General features: G+C 37.6%; 1 protein-coding gene across 12 annotated transcripts in view; it reads left to right on the forward strand.

The window, feature by feature from the left end:
* FHIT (fragile histidine triad diadenosine triphosphatase) overlaps nt 1–14114 on the forward strand; it is a 1399071-nt gene that overhangs the window by 612624 nt on the left and 772333 nt on the right. The window contains exon 1 of one of the 12 annotated variants that reach the window (XM_053220338.1): nt 8225–8524. The exons of the other annotated variants lie outside the window; for them this stretch is intronic. Within the exon in view, the coding sequence (XP_053076313.1) occupies nt 8458–8524 (67 nt within the window). The 5' untranslated portion in view covers nt 8225–8457. Of the gene's footprint in view, nt 1–8224; nt 8525–14114 lie in introns of those variants that run through there. 12 annotated transcript variants of the gene reach the window in all.

A 14114-nucleotide genomic window follows, 5' to 3' on the forward strand; every position in this document is an offset into this window, starting at 1 on the left:
AAGTGAAGAGGAGAACAAGGAAGAATGAAACAATATAGTGTTGTTATAAGGGAGGTAATAGCCAGTATGTAAATGAGGACAACCATGCAGGAAAGCTGTGTGAATCATAAGACCAAAGTGAATGCATAATAGCCACCTGCAAACTCCAGCTCTACTGTGGAAGGCTGCCTGTGGACAGAAGCCTCCCACCTGGCCTGAACAATGGAACCACGTGATGGGATTCAGGTGTGGGCCTTGGTGTGCACGCTCGTTAGTGTTCGATGATGCTCCCCAGTAGGCAGCCTGAACCTCATTACTGTTCATAAGAGTGAGCTAATATTAAGAGTTCTGAATTTCCAAATGGTGACAAATAGAATGAAGAGGTAATGAGATGGGTAGGAACGGAGATCCCCTGACGAGTGCCCATTATGGTGAGACGATGAGAAAAAAGAAGAAAACACCACTGTCCATCCAAGAGATATTGAGAAATACCTATTTGTTTATGGCACAGGGAAATGAGAAGGCATTTATCAAGCATTGAAATTGAAACTGCTCCTGGATGGAACCTGGCTTAATGCTGTGCTGCAAAAACCATGATAGGGGAGGAAGGGTCAGACTTGGACTGGCTTAAAATCCATGGTTTACTTCATATTTTATGATGGCAGAATAGCAGTGGGGGTTGGGAGGGAGCTGAGTTCAAGACCCACGGGACCCTTTCATGGTTGCTGCAATAAGATCTGACCATGTTGTTTCTACTGAGGACATAACCTAAAAGTTAGAATTTGGCTTATGGTGATTTCATTTTCCCCACATCCAAGGACCTCTGGGAGAAGTCTGTGGAAGGGTAGCCTGGGATGGTCTTTGGTTCAAGACATTGAATTTAAATCTTAGTGTCAGGCGATTTTTCCATACGCTATTGAAGAGGACTGAAGGAAGATCTTCACACATTTCTGAATGTATTCCCTTACTGGATCATACCACCTGAAGTGGACTGTTAAGTAATAGATTTTATCAGTCATGTAATTATATTTTGAATAGCACAATGAGAAATTGCTGGATGTGGTAGAATACTCACAATAGAAGTACATCCGTCGATAAATTGTGAGTGACACATAGCTATAATTGACACTGTAATTAGCCTTACTATTCCGTTTTAGCAAAAACCTGTTAGCGGCATTGCTGCACCACAAAAATCCAGATATTTTATGTTTAAAAAGTAGTGGAATCATGTTTCTTGTGTGCAGTGGTAATCATCGTCTTGTATCCATTTGCGTTGGGAGTGTCAATCTGTTCAATGTTAATGTTTAAAATAGAAAACTTTGGGCAATTTTTGTGTTGGTATTTCAATTTTTTTTTCACATGCCAGAAACCTTAAAAAAAAAAAAAGTTAAATATCCTTGGATGTCTCTTAACCTCTTGGAGGCCTATGGACTGCAAAGGATGTTCACGTGTGGTTTCTGCTTCTGGAAGATCACAGTTGGCTTAAATATACTATACAAACTTTTGGCACTAGTTCAGAGTTGGCGTCCTCCCATAACTATCCAGGCTGTGGAAATGAACTTTTATGAATCTTTTGTGATTCATATGAAGAATATAGTATGGATGGAAATGCAGTAGAAAATTTGATTACTCCAGAAGGAATACATGACATTAGGTGAATTTTTTTTTTCAACTGCAAATTCTTTCTTGAGTATTTGAAAAAAATTCGGGGGGGGTGGTTTGCAGGTGGGGTCTGCCAGGGTGGCTCAGTCGGTCAAGCATCCAACTTTGGCTTAGGTCATGATCTCGTGGTTTGTGAGTTTGAGTCCCGTGTCAGGCTCTGTGCTGACAGCTCAGAGCCTGGAGCCTGCTTCGGATTCTGTGCCTCCCTCTCTCTCTGCCCTTCCCTCTGCTCACTCTCTGTCTCTCTCAAAAATAAATAAAAAACGTTTAAAAACATTGTTTTGAGAATGTTGACACACAGTGTTCCATTAGATTCAGGTACACAACATGATTCCACCAGTCTATGTGTTAGGCCATACTCGCCACAAGTGAAGCTACCATTTGTTATCATAAAGTATTACTTTAATATCCTAACCTGTAAGTTCCCCTCTGCTATTGAAGTCTATATGAAGATAGAGTTTGGGTTATTTTTACTGCTAAGATGACCCTCAGTCTCCATCAGACCAAGAAGTCATGCCATACTTTGTCCTTCAGTTTAGAAATCTGCTTCCTTTTTATTCAGGCTTCTGTCTTTTCCTCTTGAGCTGGTTATCTACAAACACAGGTTGTTGATTTTCTAAATGACTCCAGGCCTCGATACTGGGTGTTCTAGACCTCCACCACCTGTGTTTGACTTGGCAGGAAATGTTTTTTAAGTGACATAAATAATTTTAAATTTTATACATTTTTGCATGTAAGATCCTGTGTTTAATACTCAAGGTCAGGTTGAAGTGGAAAACACATAGAAGTCATTTATTCATTCTGTTCATCTTGCTTTACTATATGAAAAGTACTTTAGGAGCAAATATTTTTTACAGGTGGGTGCTTTAAGAATGGGTCTCTAGTGGGTCAGTGAGAGAAGGGGGTTGATAATTCACATTATGTGAGGATATTTGAAAATATTTCCTTGGAAAGCTTGTCCCATGTATGATCATGGTAGAAAATAAAAGTATACAGAGAAGACGATAAAATTATTTCAAACCCATTTTGTAACAGGCAAATCATTCTTAATTTCCAGATTTTCCCTATGGTATGTATACACACAAATGATTTAAACATTTTTTTGTTTACTCATTGTACTCTGAAAATAAATGACTATATTCTAAAAGGTTACATATAATTTATATAAGTATAAGGTTATGTAATTATATAAATATAAGGTTTTATATAGTTATATAATTACAGGGTTATATGTTATAATTCCATAAATACAAGGTTATATATATCATAAATATAATCTTATATCTGATTTGTATTTTATTCTTTCACTGGAAGAATCAGCTATAAAGCAGATGTCATTACTGAGTGGGAAGTGGTGGCCAGAATGTTAACAGATCCAGAGTTCTGGGGTAGACAGTAGAGGGAGTAAGTGTAAATACTTGTCAGGATGTTGACCCTGCACATTAGGATTGCCATGAGAACTCCTCAAAACAACCCAAAGGATCTCCAGGTAGAAGCCAGGCCAGTTAAATTAAAATATGTGGGAGAGGGCTGTTGGTGAGGATGTTGAGAAACTGGAACCTTCATTCTTTGTTGGTGATAATGTAAAATGGTAGAATCTCTAAGGAAAACAGTTTGGCAGTTTCTCAAAAAGTTAAATACAGAGTTTTGATATGACCCAGAAATTCCACACCTAGGTATACACCCAAGAGAATTGAGAACATAGGCTAACACAGAAGCTTGTACCTGAGTGTTCATAGCAACACTGTTAATACCAGCCCCAAAGGAGAAAGAACTCAAATGTCCACCAACTGGTGAATGGTTTTAAAAAAAATGTAGTACGTATATACAATGGGATGAGTCCGCCTTTAAAAGGAATGACACCTGATACCTGCTACAACGTGGATGAACATTGAAACATTATGCCAAGTGAAAGAAGCCAGACACAAAAAGCTACATATTATAGAATTCCATTTTACATGAAATGTCCAGACTGGCAAATACGTAGAGACAGAAAGTAGATTAGTGCTTGCCAAGGGCTGTGGAGAGGGGGACATGTGACCTATTTGCTCATGGATGTGGTGTTTCTTTTTGGAGTGAAGAAAATCTGTGATCATTGCACAACTTTGTGATTATCCACCACTGGCTTGTACATTTAAACAGGTGAATGTTATGTGTGAGTTGTAGCTCAATTTTTAAAAAATTTGAGGGCATAGGGACATTAAAAAAAAAAAGGTCCTAAGATGATTTTCACATATAATAGTGAAGACCCACTTTAAAAAGTGGAATTTGAAAACTGAGTGTCCTGTAATTTAAATCTTTGTCTTCACTCATTGAATGAATTACCAAACAAGGCCTTGCATAGCTGGTCCTACCCTACCTTTTAAATCTGTCTCCTCACCTTTCTGTTTTGCTTCCTGCTCTTAGACTCTGCTCTCCCTACTAGCCCTCTGTTCCTTCCATTTCTTGAAGACCTGATGCTCATTCTTGCCTGGGCACTGGTTTCCTTTGCACGGAACACTCTGTCCCCGGATGTTCGAATATAATGAGCTCTGCCTCATTCAGATATTTACTTCCCTTTCCACTAAACCTATTACTTCATCCCCCTCTGAGTCACTACCTACTTCTATACCCTAATTATTTCCTTCAAATCACAATCAGGTATATCTCGGCTTGCTGATGGTTTTGGTGCCCACCGCTCACTGATGCTTCTCACCATGCCCTTACAATGCTCCATAAGAACAGGGGTCTGGTCTGGCATGGTCACTGGTAGAATAGTATTTAGAAAATAGTAAACACATAATAAATACTTGTTGGCTGAGTACGGGATTAGTTTAATGAGGAACTAATCCAAGGAAAGACTACTTGAGTGTAGGCAATCCCTGACACCTTTGTAGTAGAAGGGGAAGGAACCAGGGGAGTGAGATCAGAGTTGGTGGCAACACATGAAAGTGACAGGGGAGAGTGGAGGGGCAGAGGTTGCTGATGAAGTGAGAGCTTGAAAAAGCGTTGGCATTTTGAAATGCTTATGTGTTTTCTGTTTATAAATAGCGGAGCTTGAGGGTTTGTTTTTTTTTAACAATTGAAAATTTTTCTTTAGTGACACCATAGGTTGATGAGTTAATCTACTTTACTAAAAATTGTTTTTCTTTGTATAAAAATGTTAAGGTATGCCTTTATTTGCTTGCATTCTCAGACACTTGAGGCTGTCTTCTCTTTCTTTTTGTTCTTGTCATTTTCTTATGGTATATTCTTCTGTCTCCTGTGGAATTTTGACATCTGCCTGTAAGTAAGAGGGTTTTATAAGTTTCCTAAACCTAAATTATGTCTCAGCTATCCATTTATGTGCCTTGATTGTTTTCCAAGTCCCCAGTAAAATGTGTTTGAGAGCCTGGCCAGCTGAAAATATGCTGTTTCTCAGTGTGATCACAGGTCATTTTTCCTGGTAAGGTTGCTCTTAGAATTCGTTAGCCAGCAGATTTTTGGTTGGCTAACCTTTGAGTCCCCAGTTTTTAAATAAAGTGAATTGGAATCAAAACATATTTACCACTTGGTAGAAGTATCTGGACTTATTTGCAATGTGGTTTCTTCTGATGACTCTCAGAGACTTGTCATGTGTTCTAGGGTTGGTCTAGATTCCTGCCATTTGCAAAGTCTTATCAGGATGTAAAAAGAGAAAATTATTTTATTTATTTTATTTTTTATTTTTATTTTTGAAATTTATCGTCAAATTGGTTTCCATACAACACCCAGTGAAGAGCAAATCATTTTAAAAGTAAATCTTAGTGGGGCGCCTGGGTGACTCAGTCGGTTGGGTGTCCAACTTTGGCTCAGGTTGTGATCACAAGGTTCGTGTGTTTGAGCCCCACATTGGGCTCTGTGCTGACGGATCAGAGCCTGGAGCCTGCTTTGGATTCTTTGTCTCCCTCTCTCTCTCTCTCTGCCCCCCTGCTTGTGCTCTCTCTCTCACTCTATCAAAAATAAATATTATGAAAATTAAAAAAAAAAAAGGTAAATCTTATCACTCCCATCCATAATGGAATGACACATTTATTTTTCAAGGTAAAATCTAACTTTTTCATTCTTTTAACCAAAAAGACAGTGTTTCTTTTTCATCGTGCCTGGCTTCTTGGGTCCCTGGGAGACTTCTCTTGTTATGGCAGACTATTCATCACAGATTGTTTTAGCTGGAATAGTTAGTCATTTCCTCCTACATTATATTCCTGAGGAATAACAAATTTTTATTAAAGATCTGGAGAATTGAAGAACACCCAATGCTGACAAAGTTATGGGGAAATAGGCCTTTTGCCTATATTACTTTGAATGTAAATTTTTATAAGCCTTTTGTGAGAGATAGTTAGCAGTACATGTCAATAGCTTTGAAGATTCATTATCCTTTGAACACAGTGATTCTCACATCTAGGAACTGAGCTCAAAGAGATACACAAACATTGATGTATGGAACACATTTCACATAGCATTGTCAGGAGAATTCAATAAGTGTTTATGTAGAAATCGGCTGGAATGAAAATACTGAGTATGGTATTAGCTGTTATTTCTATTTAATCAGGTGCTACTTTTTCACCAACTCTGCTCTGCCTCTAATATGGAGAAAATAGCAGTCACCTAATGGTAGTGCAGTGCCAAATACATGGTTTTACTTGCATTTTAGTTTGACAATTCTGTACTGGATATAGGAAAGCGGTTTTCTAAGCAACTTGGCAATATTATGTGTTAGCTGGCAGTTAACAATTACTTGTTGAATGAAATGTGGCATGACTGTTTGACAGCATACAATACCAACAATGGTATGATGACTAGCTTTATAAAATACTTGCTAAATGCTTTCCATGTGTCCTTGAGAACAAGGGACTGTTGTTATCCCCACTTCACGGACTTGTCCTAGAGCTGTGTTCTTAACTTCATTATCCCAGGGGTTCTGCTGGGGTTGGGCTGGGGAGGAGCTTAAGAATCTACTGTTTTAGAAAAGCTCCCGAAATGATTTTAATTGGAACAAGTGCTCTAGGAAAGTCCTTCTCAACCTTTGATGCATGGACAACACCGCTTGGAATCTTGTGTAACTACAGAATGATGTAGTGGGTTTGGATCGGGGAGAGCTAGGCTATCTGCATTTCTAACATCTCTCAGGTGATACTGACCTTGTTGGTCCTCAGACCACATTTTGAGTAGACACCTCTTGCAGTGCTTGGCAAAATGTGAAGACTTAACATTTGTTCCAAAGAAATCATTTGCTTTGGGAAAAGAGAAAGTAATCATGAAACGAGGTCCTGGTAGTCTGTTGGTTAAGATTTTGCATCCTCACTAACATGGTCTGGTAGGTGCCTTTGCTAAAGTCCTGAGTTTCTCAAACTTGGGTTGTTGGGTTTTGAAGAGTCCTCACATTCTCAAAGGGAGTTTATATTTTGTGTTCTCCATTTGATAAAATAATGGGAAAATAATGGACATAGGCATGTATTCCGAATCACCAGATGACTGACTTACAAGGATACTGCCGTGTGGTTTTGGCACCAAAGGATTCCCTTATTGTGACAGTACCTTTGGTTTAGGGATTCTGAAAGCGCCATCTCTGGAGTCCTAGATTCCCAAGTTTGGGAAGTCCTTAAAGGTGTCTTGTCTGAATAATATCCTTTAAAGGAGATCTTGTGAGGTTCACAGTGAATTTGAGTAAGCCCCTTGACTTCCCCCTTATTCAATGTCTCTAAAATGAGGGAACTGGATCTAAGTGATCTCTGTGGGCCTTTTCTGCCTCAAATTCTAGAATTGATTTTTCTTTTGGGGGACAAGGTTAAAAGCATACGGTAGTTATTTCAGTTGGACGTTAATATCACATTGGAAAGCAAACCAGGAAGAAACCTGATCTACCCTGAAGTGAGCTGTTGTCATCTCCCGTTGTTAATGGTTGGGAAATTTAACATTTTAGAGCTTTTGCTTTTGTGCCCATTGAACCTTATTTCACTGCAAATTAGGCTGCCTATCTAGCCCTATCAGAAAATGACTGATCAAATCCACTGAGTCACAAAATTAAATGTGAATAGTCAATAGAGACCTTTTCGTTACTTCCTTTCTCTGTACTATGTTTTGAAGACAGAGTTCTAAAAATAACGTGATGCTACTGGCTGCTGTGAATTCTAGGAGATAGGCAGAGACAGGTTGCAGGAAGTAGAGAGGTTAAGAGAGGGTACAAATAACTTCCACAGCAGAAATGATGGAAAATAGAGACTGATTTAACACATTGAAGGCACATATTTTTAGTTCAAGATAACAGATGTTATTATTAAGGAATATAAGTTAAAGAATTGGCTAAAAATATAAGACCTGGGGTTTTCATTAACATGCTATTATTTATAAACAGGCAAATGCAGGTCTCAGTCACTGTTGCTGGAGTCAGCCTTCTATTTCTGTCTTAGCTGAGGCTGCTAATAAGTCTAAGGGCCTAAACATGGGGCTGAGGTCCTTAACCCAGTGCTTGGTTTTCTGGATGCCAGTAGCTGTCATCTCCATATTTATTAAGAAACCGAGATCCTGGGAGATGATTTTCTCCAGGAATTCAACAGAAGATTGGTACATCCAGTCTTCTTGTTTGATTAAAAAAAAAATCAGCAATTTTACTTTCGCTTAAAATACAATTGCTTTTGGTCATCTTCATGTGAGAGGAGAGTATTTAATATTTATCTCAGCCTTGCAGACAGTTTGAGATCCTAGAGATGCAGGAATCTTCCCATCACACAGTATTGGCTCTTAGCCATTTCTCTACTTGTTTTCCTCTTATAGTTGCTGGCGTGTTCCTTTTCTACTGAAACTAAAACTTGAGGAAGCATGTCTTTTAACAGCACAAATGGGCAGAATTTTACCACAATTAAAGAAGAAGCTGAATTAGATTTGGGTAAGGAGATAAATAGTACCACTTTTGGTAATATTTCTTGTGACATAGATGCACTTTACTTACACCGTCAGCCACTGTTTTCAGATGAGATCTCTGAGGGTACAAATAAAGCTCCAGCATATCAGTAACTATATGAAATTACAATGCTATATTATTTCAATGCCTCAGAAGGTGGACTTGGGAAGGATGGGGAAGCTATCCGACAGAGACCTAAGGGGGTAAGAATATGCCATGGGACTTAGAGATTGATCTGCATTTATAATGGGAAATTGAGCATTAGTTTAGACTATAATAAGAATAGCCTCTATTGACACTTGTACCCCAATGTTTACAGCAGCACTTTCAACAATAGCCAAAGCATGGGAAGAGCCCAAATGTCCATCAACTGATGAATGGATAAAGATGTGGTCTATATACATAATGGAATACTACTTGGCAATGAGAAAGAATAGAATCATGCCATTTGCAGCAATGTGGGTGGAACTGGAGGGCATTATGCTAGGTGAAATAAATAAGAGAAAGACATATCCTATGTTTTCACTCATATGTGGAACTTGAGAAACTTACTAGAAGATGGGGGGAAGAGAAGGGGAAAAATAATTTGAAACAGGGAGGCAAACAATAAGAGACTCTTAAATACAGAGAACAAACTGAGGGTTGATGGGGAGGGGCAGGGTAGAGTGGGAAATGAGTGATGGGCATTGAGGAGGGCGCTCGTTGGGATGAACACTGGGTGTTGTATGTAAGCGATGAATCCTGGGAATCTATCCCCGAAACCAAGAGCACACTGCACACACTGTATGTTAGCCAACTTGACAATAAATTATACAAAAAAAATAAATTAAAAAATTAAAGAATAGCCTCTACTGAATGAAATAGGATGTATAATTTTCATATCCACGGGAAAAAAATTGACCTAGTCAGTGGAAGGTAAGAAGGAAAATAAAGTGAAGCAAGAAGAAGATGAAAACAAAAGTGAAATAGGATGTTCCAAATAAGCTCAAAGAATAATTGGCATAAATGCATGAGGTTAAACTAATCAAGGTAGGTTGTTCCATGGATGGAAACTAAATGCTATATTATTTATAAAGTACATTTAAAAGGACACAGTCTAATGATAAGGGGATCCCCGCAAGCTCAATGTTTGGCTCAAGTAATTAGAGTGACTGTGACATGGTAAATCTGAAGAAATAAGGAAAGGGGAAAAAAAAAAAACAGGGGAAACAAACATAAGAGCAGAAAATAAGCAGTAATAGAGAAAATTAATAAAAGCAAAGAACGGAAAGAAAAGGTTCTTTGAAGCTTAATAGGTAAGATATAAATCCCAGGATGACTGATAAAAATATATATGTTATGAATAGGTACAAAATAAGGTAAATACGAATTGCAGTTTCAATATGTTAAAGAGAATGTGAGTTTTTACCAATAAAGATTAATTTAGGTGAAAAAAAATGAGTTAGGCTAAATTTATCCTAAAAAAAATGATGCAAGAAATAAACCCCATAATCAGTAAGCATTAAATAAATTGTAATGCTTATCAAGACAATCTTCCCTGTAATATAAAAATAGGCCTAGACAGTTTGACAAGTAGTTCTATTTAAGTCTCAAGGAACAGAAAATCCTTGTTTATAAAACTTCTAATTGAACAGAGAAAAGCCAACCTATAAGTTGGATTTCTTTTTTAGACAAAAACCAGGTTAAAAAGTATTGGCTAACTTAGGACATGATAGAACACTAAGATTCAAATCCAGCAGTGTATTAAAAAATAATTTGACTAAGTGTAATTTTTTAAAAGGTGAAAGGATGTTTTAGCATTTGAAAGTGTTACTGTAATTTATCACATTAATGACAAAGAATAAGAAGTTGTGTGATCAATGACAAAGGGATAAAAATTGTTAAAACTAAGTTTTTTCTTTTTTAAGGAATCAGCCCTTAGCCAACTTAAAATAGAGATTTTTTTTAGCTTGATAAAGTCTTTGTACTAAAAAAGTATGGCAGACATCATTCCTAGTGGATTTATACTCAAAGGTTTAAACTCATTGCTTTACCTTTCAACACATTACCAGATACCAAACCAGTGCAGCAAGATTAAAAAAATAAAAAAAAAAAAAAAAGTAAAAAGCACAAAAGCAGAAAGATTGAAGTGAGAGAGGTAATTGTCATTATTTCTAAGGAAAATCATTTATATAGGAAACCAAAAAGAATCAGCAGAAACTATTAGTAGCAATCCAAGGGTTCAGCTAGGTTGCCAGCTTGGAAGGGCAACATATAAAAATCAATAGCTTTCCTCTGTATTGGGAATAACCAATTATAAACTATGATGATGATAAGATATCATTTATAATAGTGACATAAACTAAAAGCTATCTAGGAATAAATCTAAGAAAGAATTCATAAAACATATAAGGGAAATTTAAAACCCTATTACAAGAGTTTTATGGTATTATAGAACGTAAAAGCAGCATTCATAAATGGATTGATTGAATATTATGAAGGTGTCGCATTTCCTCCATTAAAATTTAAATTCAGTGTAATTCCAATCAACATCTCAGGAATAATTTTTTTTTCATGGGGCAGACCTGAATCTACAATTTATGTGGGAGAATAAAGATAAAGAAGGATTTTTTTTTCTTACAAGGCATTAACATTATACAACAGAAGTTGGCAAATTACAGCCCACAAGCCTAGTCCAGGCTGCCACCTGTTCTTATGAATAAAGTTTTATTTGGACACAGCCACATCCATTTACTATGTATTGTCTTTGGCTGCTTTTATTCTGCCATAACAGGGATGAGTGCTTAGAACAGACTGTGTGGCCGGCTGAATCTGGCCCTTTAGAGAAAAAATTTGGCATCCCTGTTTTTCAGCATCTGGCATAGAATCACAATATCTTAAGTACAGACCCCTCCCTTTACACATAAGGGAATTTGGTGTAATCATTCCCAGCAATTGGTGTTAGGAAACTGTTTCACAAAAGGAAAAAATTAAACCATTTTCATATTTTATACCAGAAGCGAAGTTTCAAGTAGATTAAATACCTGTTAAAACTATAAAGCTGATAGACAAAAATCTAAGATATTATTTTGGTAACCTTATAGTGGAGACAGGTTTGTTACATAAGATTCACAGGGCACAACCATAAAAAGAAAATTGATCAATACATCAAAATGAATGCTTCCTATTTAATGTATCATATGATAGGAAAACTAACAGATGGTGAGAATATAATTGTCATGTTTAATAGGCCAAGATCCATATTTAAATATACAGGGGGCTCTGAAAAATCAGAAAATAGAAAGGAGGAAACCACTACAAAAGGGCAAAGTATGAATTGGCAATTCAAGAAGGAGAAATATGTACTTATACATACCACACTAGAGACAAAAGTAAAGGATTCCATTTTGTCTATCATACCAGTAAAAGCTACCTAATCAGATACTCTCAGGTGCCGGCAAGAATGTGAGTAAATAGAAGACTAAACATACTGATGCTGGGAATGCAGACTGGTGCTTCTATTTTAGAAAATCTAAATATTAAAACCAAATAATGGGACTCTAGCCTAGATACCCAGGGAAATCTATGTAAGGGTGGTCATCTGTGATATTTGTGGTTCAAGATTGGAGATTAGCTAGTCCTTTGGCACTAGAGGGAAAACTACAATGTAATCCAGTGAGAGGGAATAGGCATTGGGAAGGAATGAATTACGCATACCTAGAGCACCATGAATGAGTGTCTAAAACAGTGTTGAGGGGAAAAAAAAAGGCAGAGTGACATTTAAAGCATGATATGATTTATATACAAATTAAAAAAAAACATGCAGGAGCCCTATGTATTTTTGACATGGCAATATTTATAAAAATGCAATTAAGATTATAAACAATACGTTGATCATGAAAAAGTGAAGCTCTGTGGTTGAAAGAATGGAACTGGGCATAGAGGATGAAGGAGAAATGATGAGAAAAATGAAAACCAAATGAAGAGTTTTTCATGGACTCTAAGTAGGGGCTTATCAACTAGAGCCTGTGCTGAAGTCAATTCTGTACAATCATCCTTTAGAGGAAACAAATTCTGGGCACATTAGTCCTAACAGCATTGTTAGATCCAGCTTCTCAAACAATGTCACCAGGTATGGGTCTCTCTATCTTGGCTCTGCCCACCTCTCTGGATGTCAGGTGGACTCTTTTTAGTGTAACTTTTAGTTGTTTTGGTTCATGTGAGCAGATTGGCAACTCAGCAGAAAGAAAGTTCTTCCCTTTAGCATCAGCAGTAATCTTCTTGTGGATCTCCTTTTTTTTCAGAGGCTCGTGTTTTGTCTTGTGTCTGCTTTTGAACCAGCCATGTGACAGAAGCCTAAGGATGCCTGAATCACTTTCCTGTCCCTAGAGTCAGGCAGTGGGAATAGCCCCACAAACAGAATATGGTGGGGGGGGGGGTATTACCCAAAACAAAATCAGGATGGTATGGACAGAAATACAGAAAGTAGATGCTAGGCAGGCAACCTTCCCCCCACCCCCAGCAAAAACCAAGTAAGGTTAATAATAATCATAAGACACACCAAGAGCTGTAGTGGAATTGAATCAATGCTGTTTGCAGAATGACTGAAATGAAATGCCATGTTTATTTAAAAAATTGTGGGGGAAATGAAAAAAGGTTAACTCTAAATATCTGAAGCACTGCCACTAGCACGATACGTATTACATCCTCTCCAAGGCATGAATTCATGACAAACAAATAGACTTGGAGGAAGGGCAACTATGTAATGGCTGGAATTGATTGTCTTAGAAGCAATGAATAGTGAACTTCCCATCACTGGGTATATTCATGCATAGTCTAGCCAGTTAGTTGGCCAAGATTCTGTAGGGAAGGACCCAAGGATTGGGAGAATAGTTGGGTTTGATCATGGTTCTCAATCCTTTGGGCAGCTTACTCAAGCATAGATTGCTTGGCCCTTTCCCAGAGTTTCTGCTTTGGTAGGTCCAGAGTAGGAATTCAGAATTTACATTTCTAAGTAGTTCCCAGGTGATGCTGGTGTTACTGGTCCAGGAAACATACCTTAAGAACCACTGGGTACATTGGTTTTCAATATCCTCATTGGCCTGTCATTTTTATTAGCTAGTTGTAAATGTTCTGAAAACCAGTATTGTATCTTTGAGGCAAACCTTCTCTTTTATGTCTTAGTCCCTGACATGTGTTAGGTTCTTGCCATGTGGGCACTTCTAGATGATAGTAGATGACATTTGCATGGCCCTCTGTATCTTTTGAGTCTTTGAGAACATGAGGATCATTAAACAGTTGTACATTTGTTGGTATGCTTTGTAAAATAGTCAACCATTTACTGACATTGTCTGTTTTGTAATCTTCTGGTTTCCCATGGATTGATTTATTCTCACAGATTTATAGGAGGATAGTTTCTGAATTGGAAAATGAGTGGTTTTCCAAGGAGGGTCTTAGTTACTCAGGAAGTAACGTTGCCATGCATAAGCATAGGAATGATGGAAAACCCTTACTTGGTACCCAAATGCTAAGCACCGCATACTGATTCAGTCATATTCCACTCCCATGACTCCCCGCCCCCCCAAAAAGAGAATAT

Source organism: Acinonyx jubatus, chromosome A2 (assembly GCF_027475565.1).
Source record: "Acinonyx jubatus isolate Ajub_Pintada_27869175 chromosome A2, VMU_Ajub_asm_v1.0, whole genome shotgun sequence".
NCBI classification, from domain to species: domain Eukaryota; kingdom Metazoa; phylum Chordata; class Mammalia; order Carnivora; family Felidae; genus Acinonyx; species Acinonyx jubatus.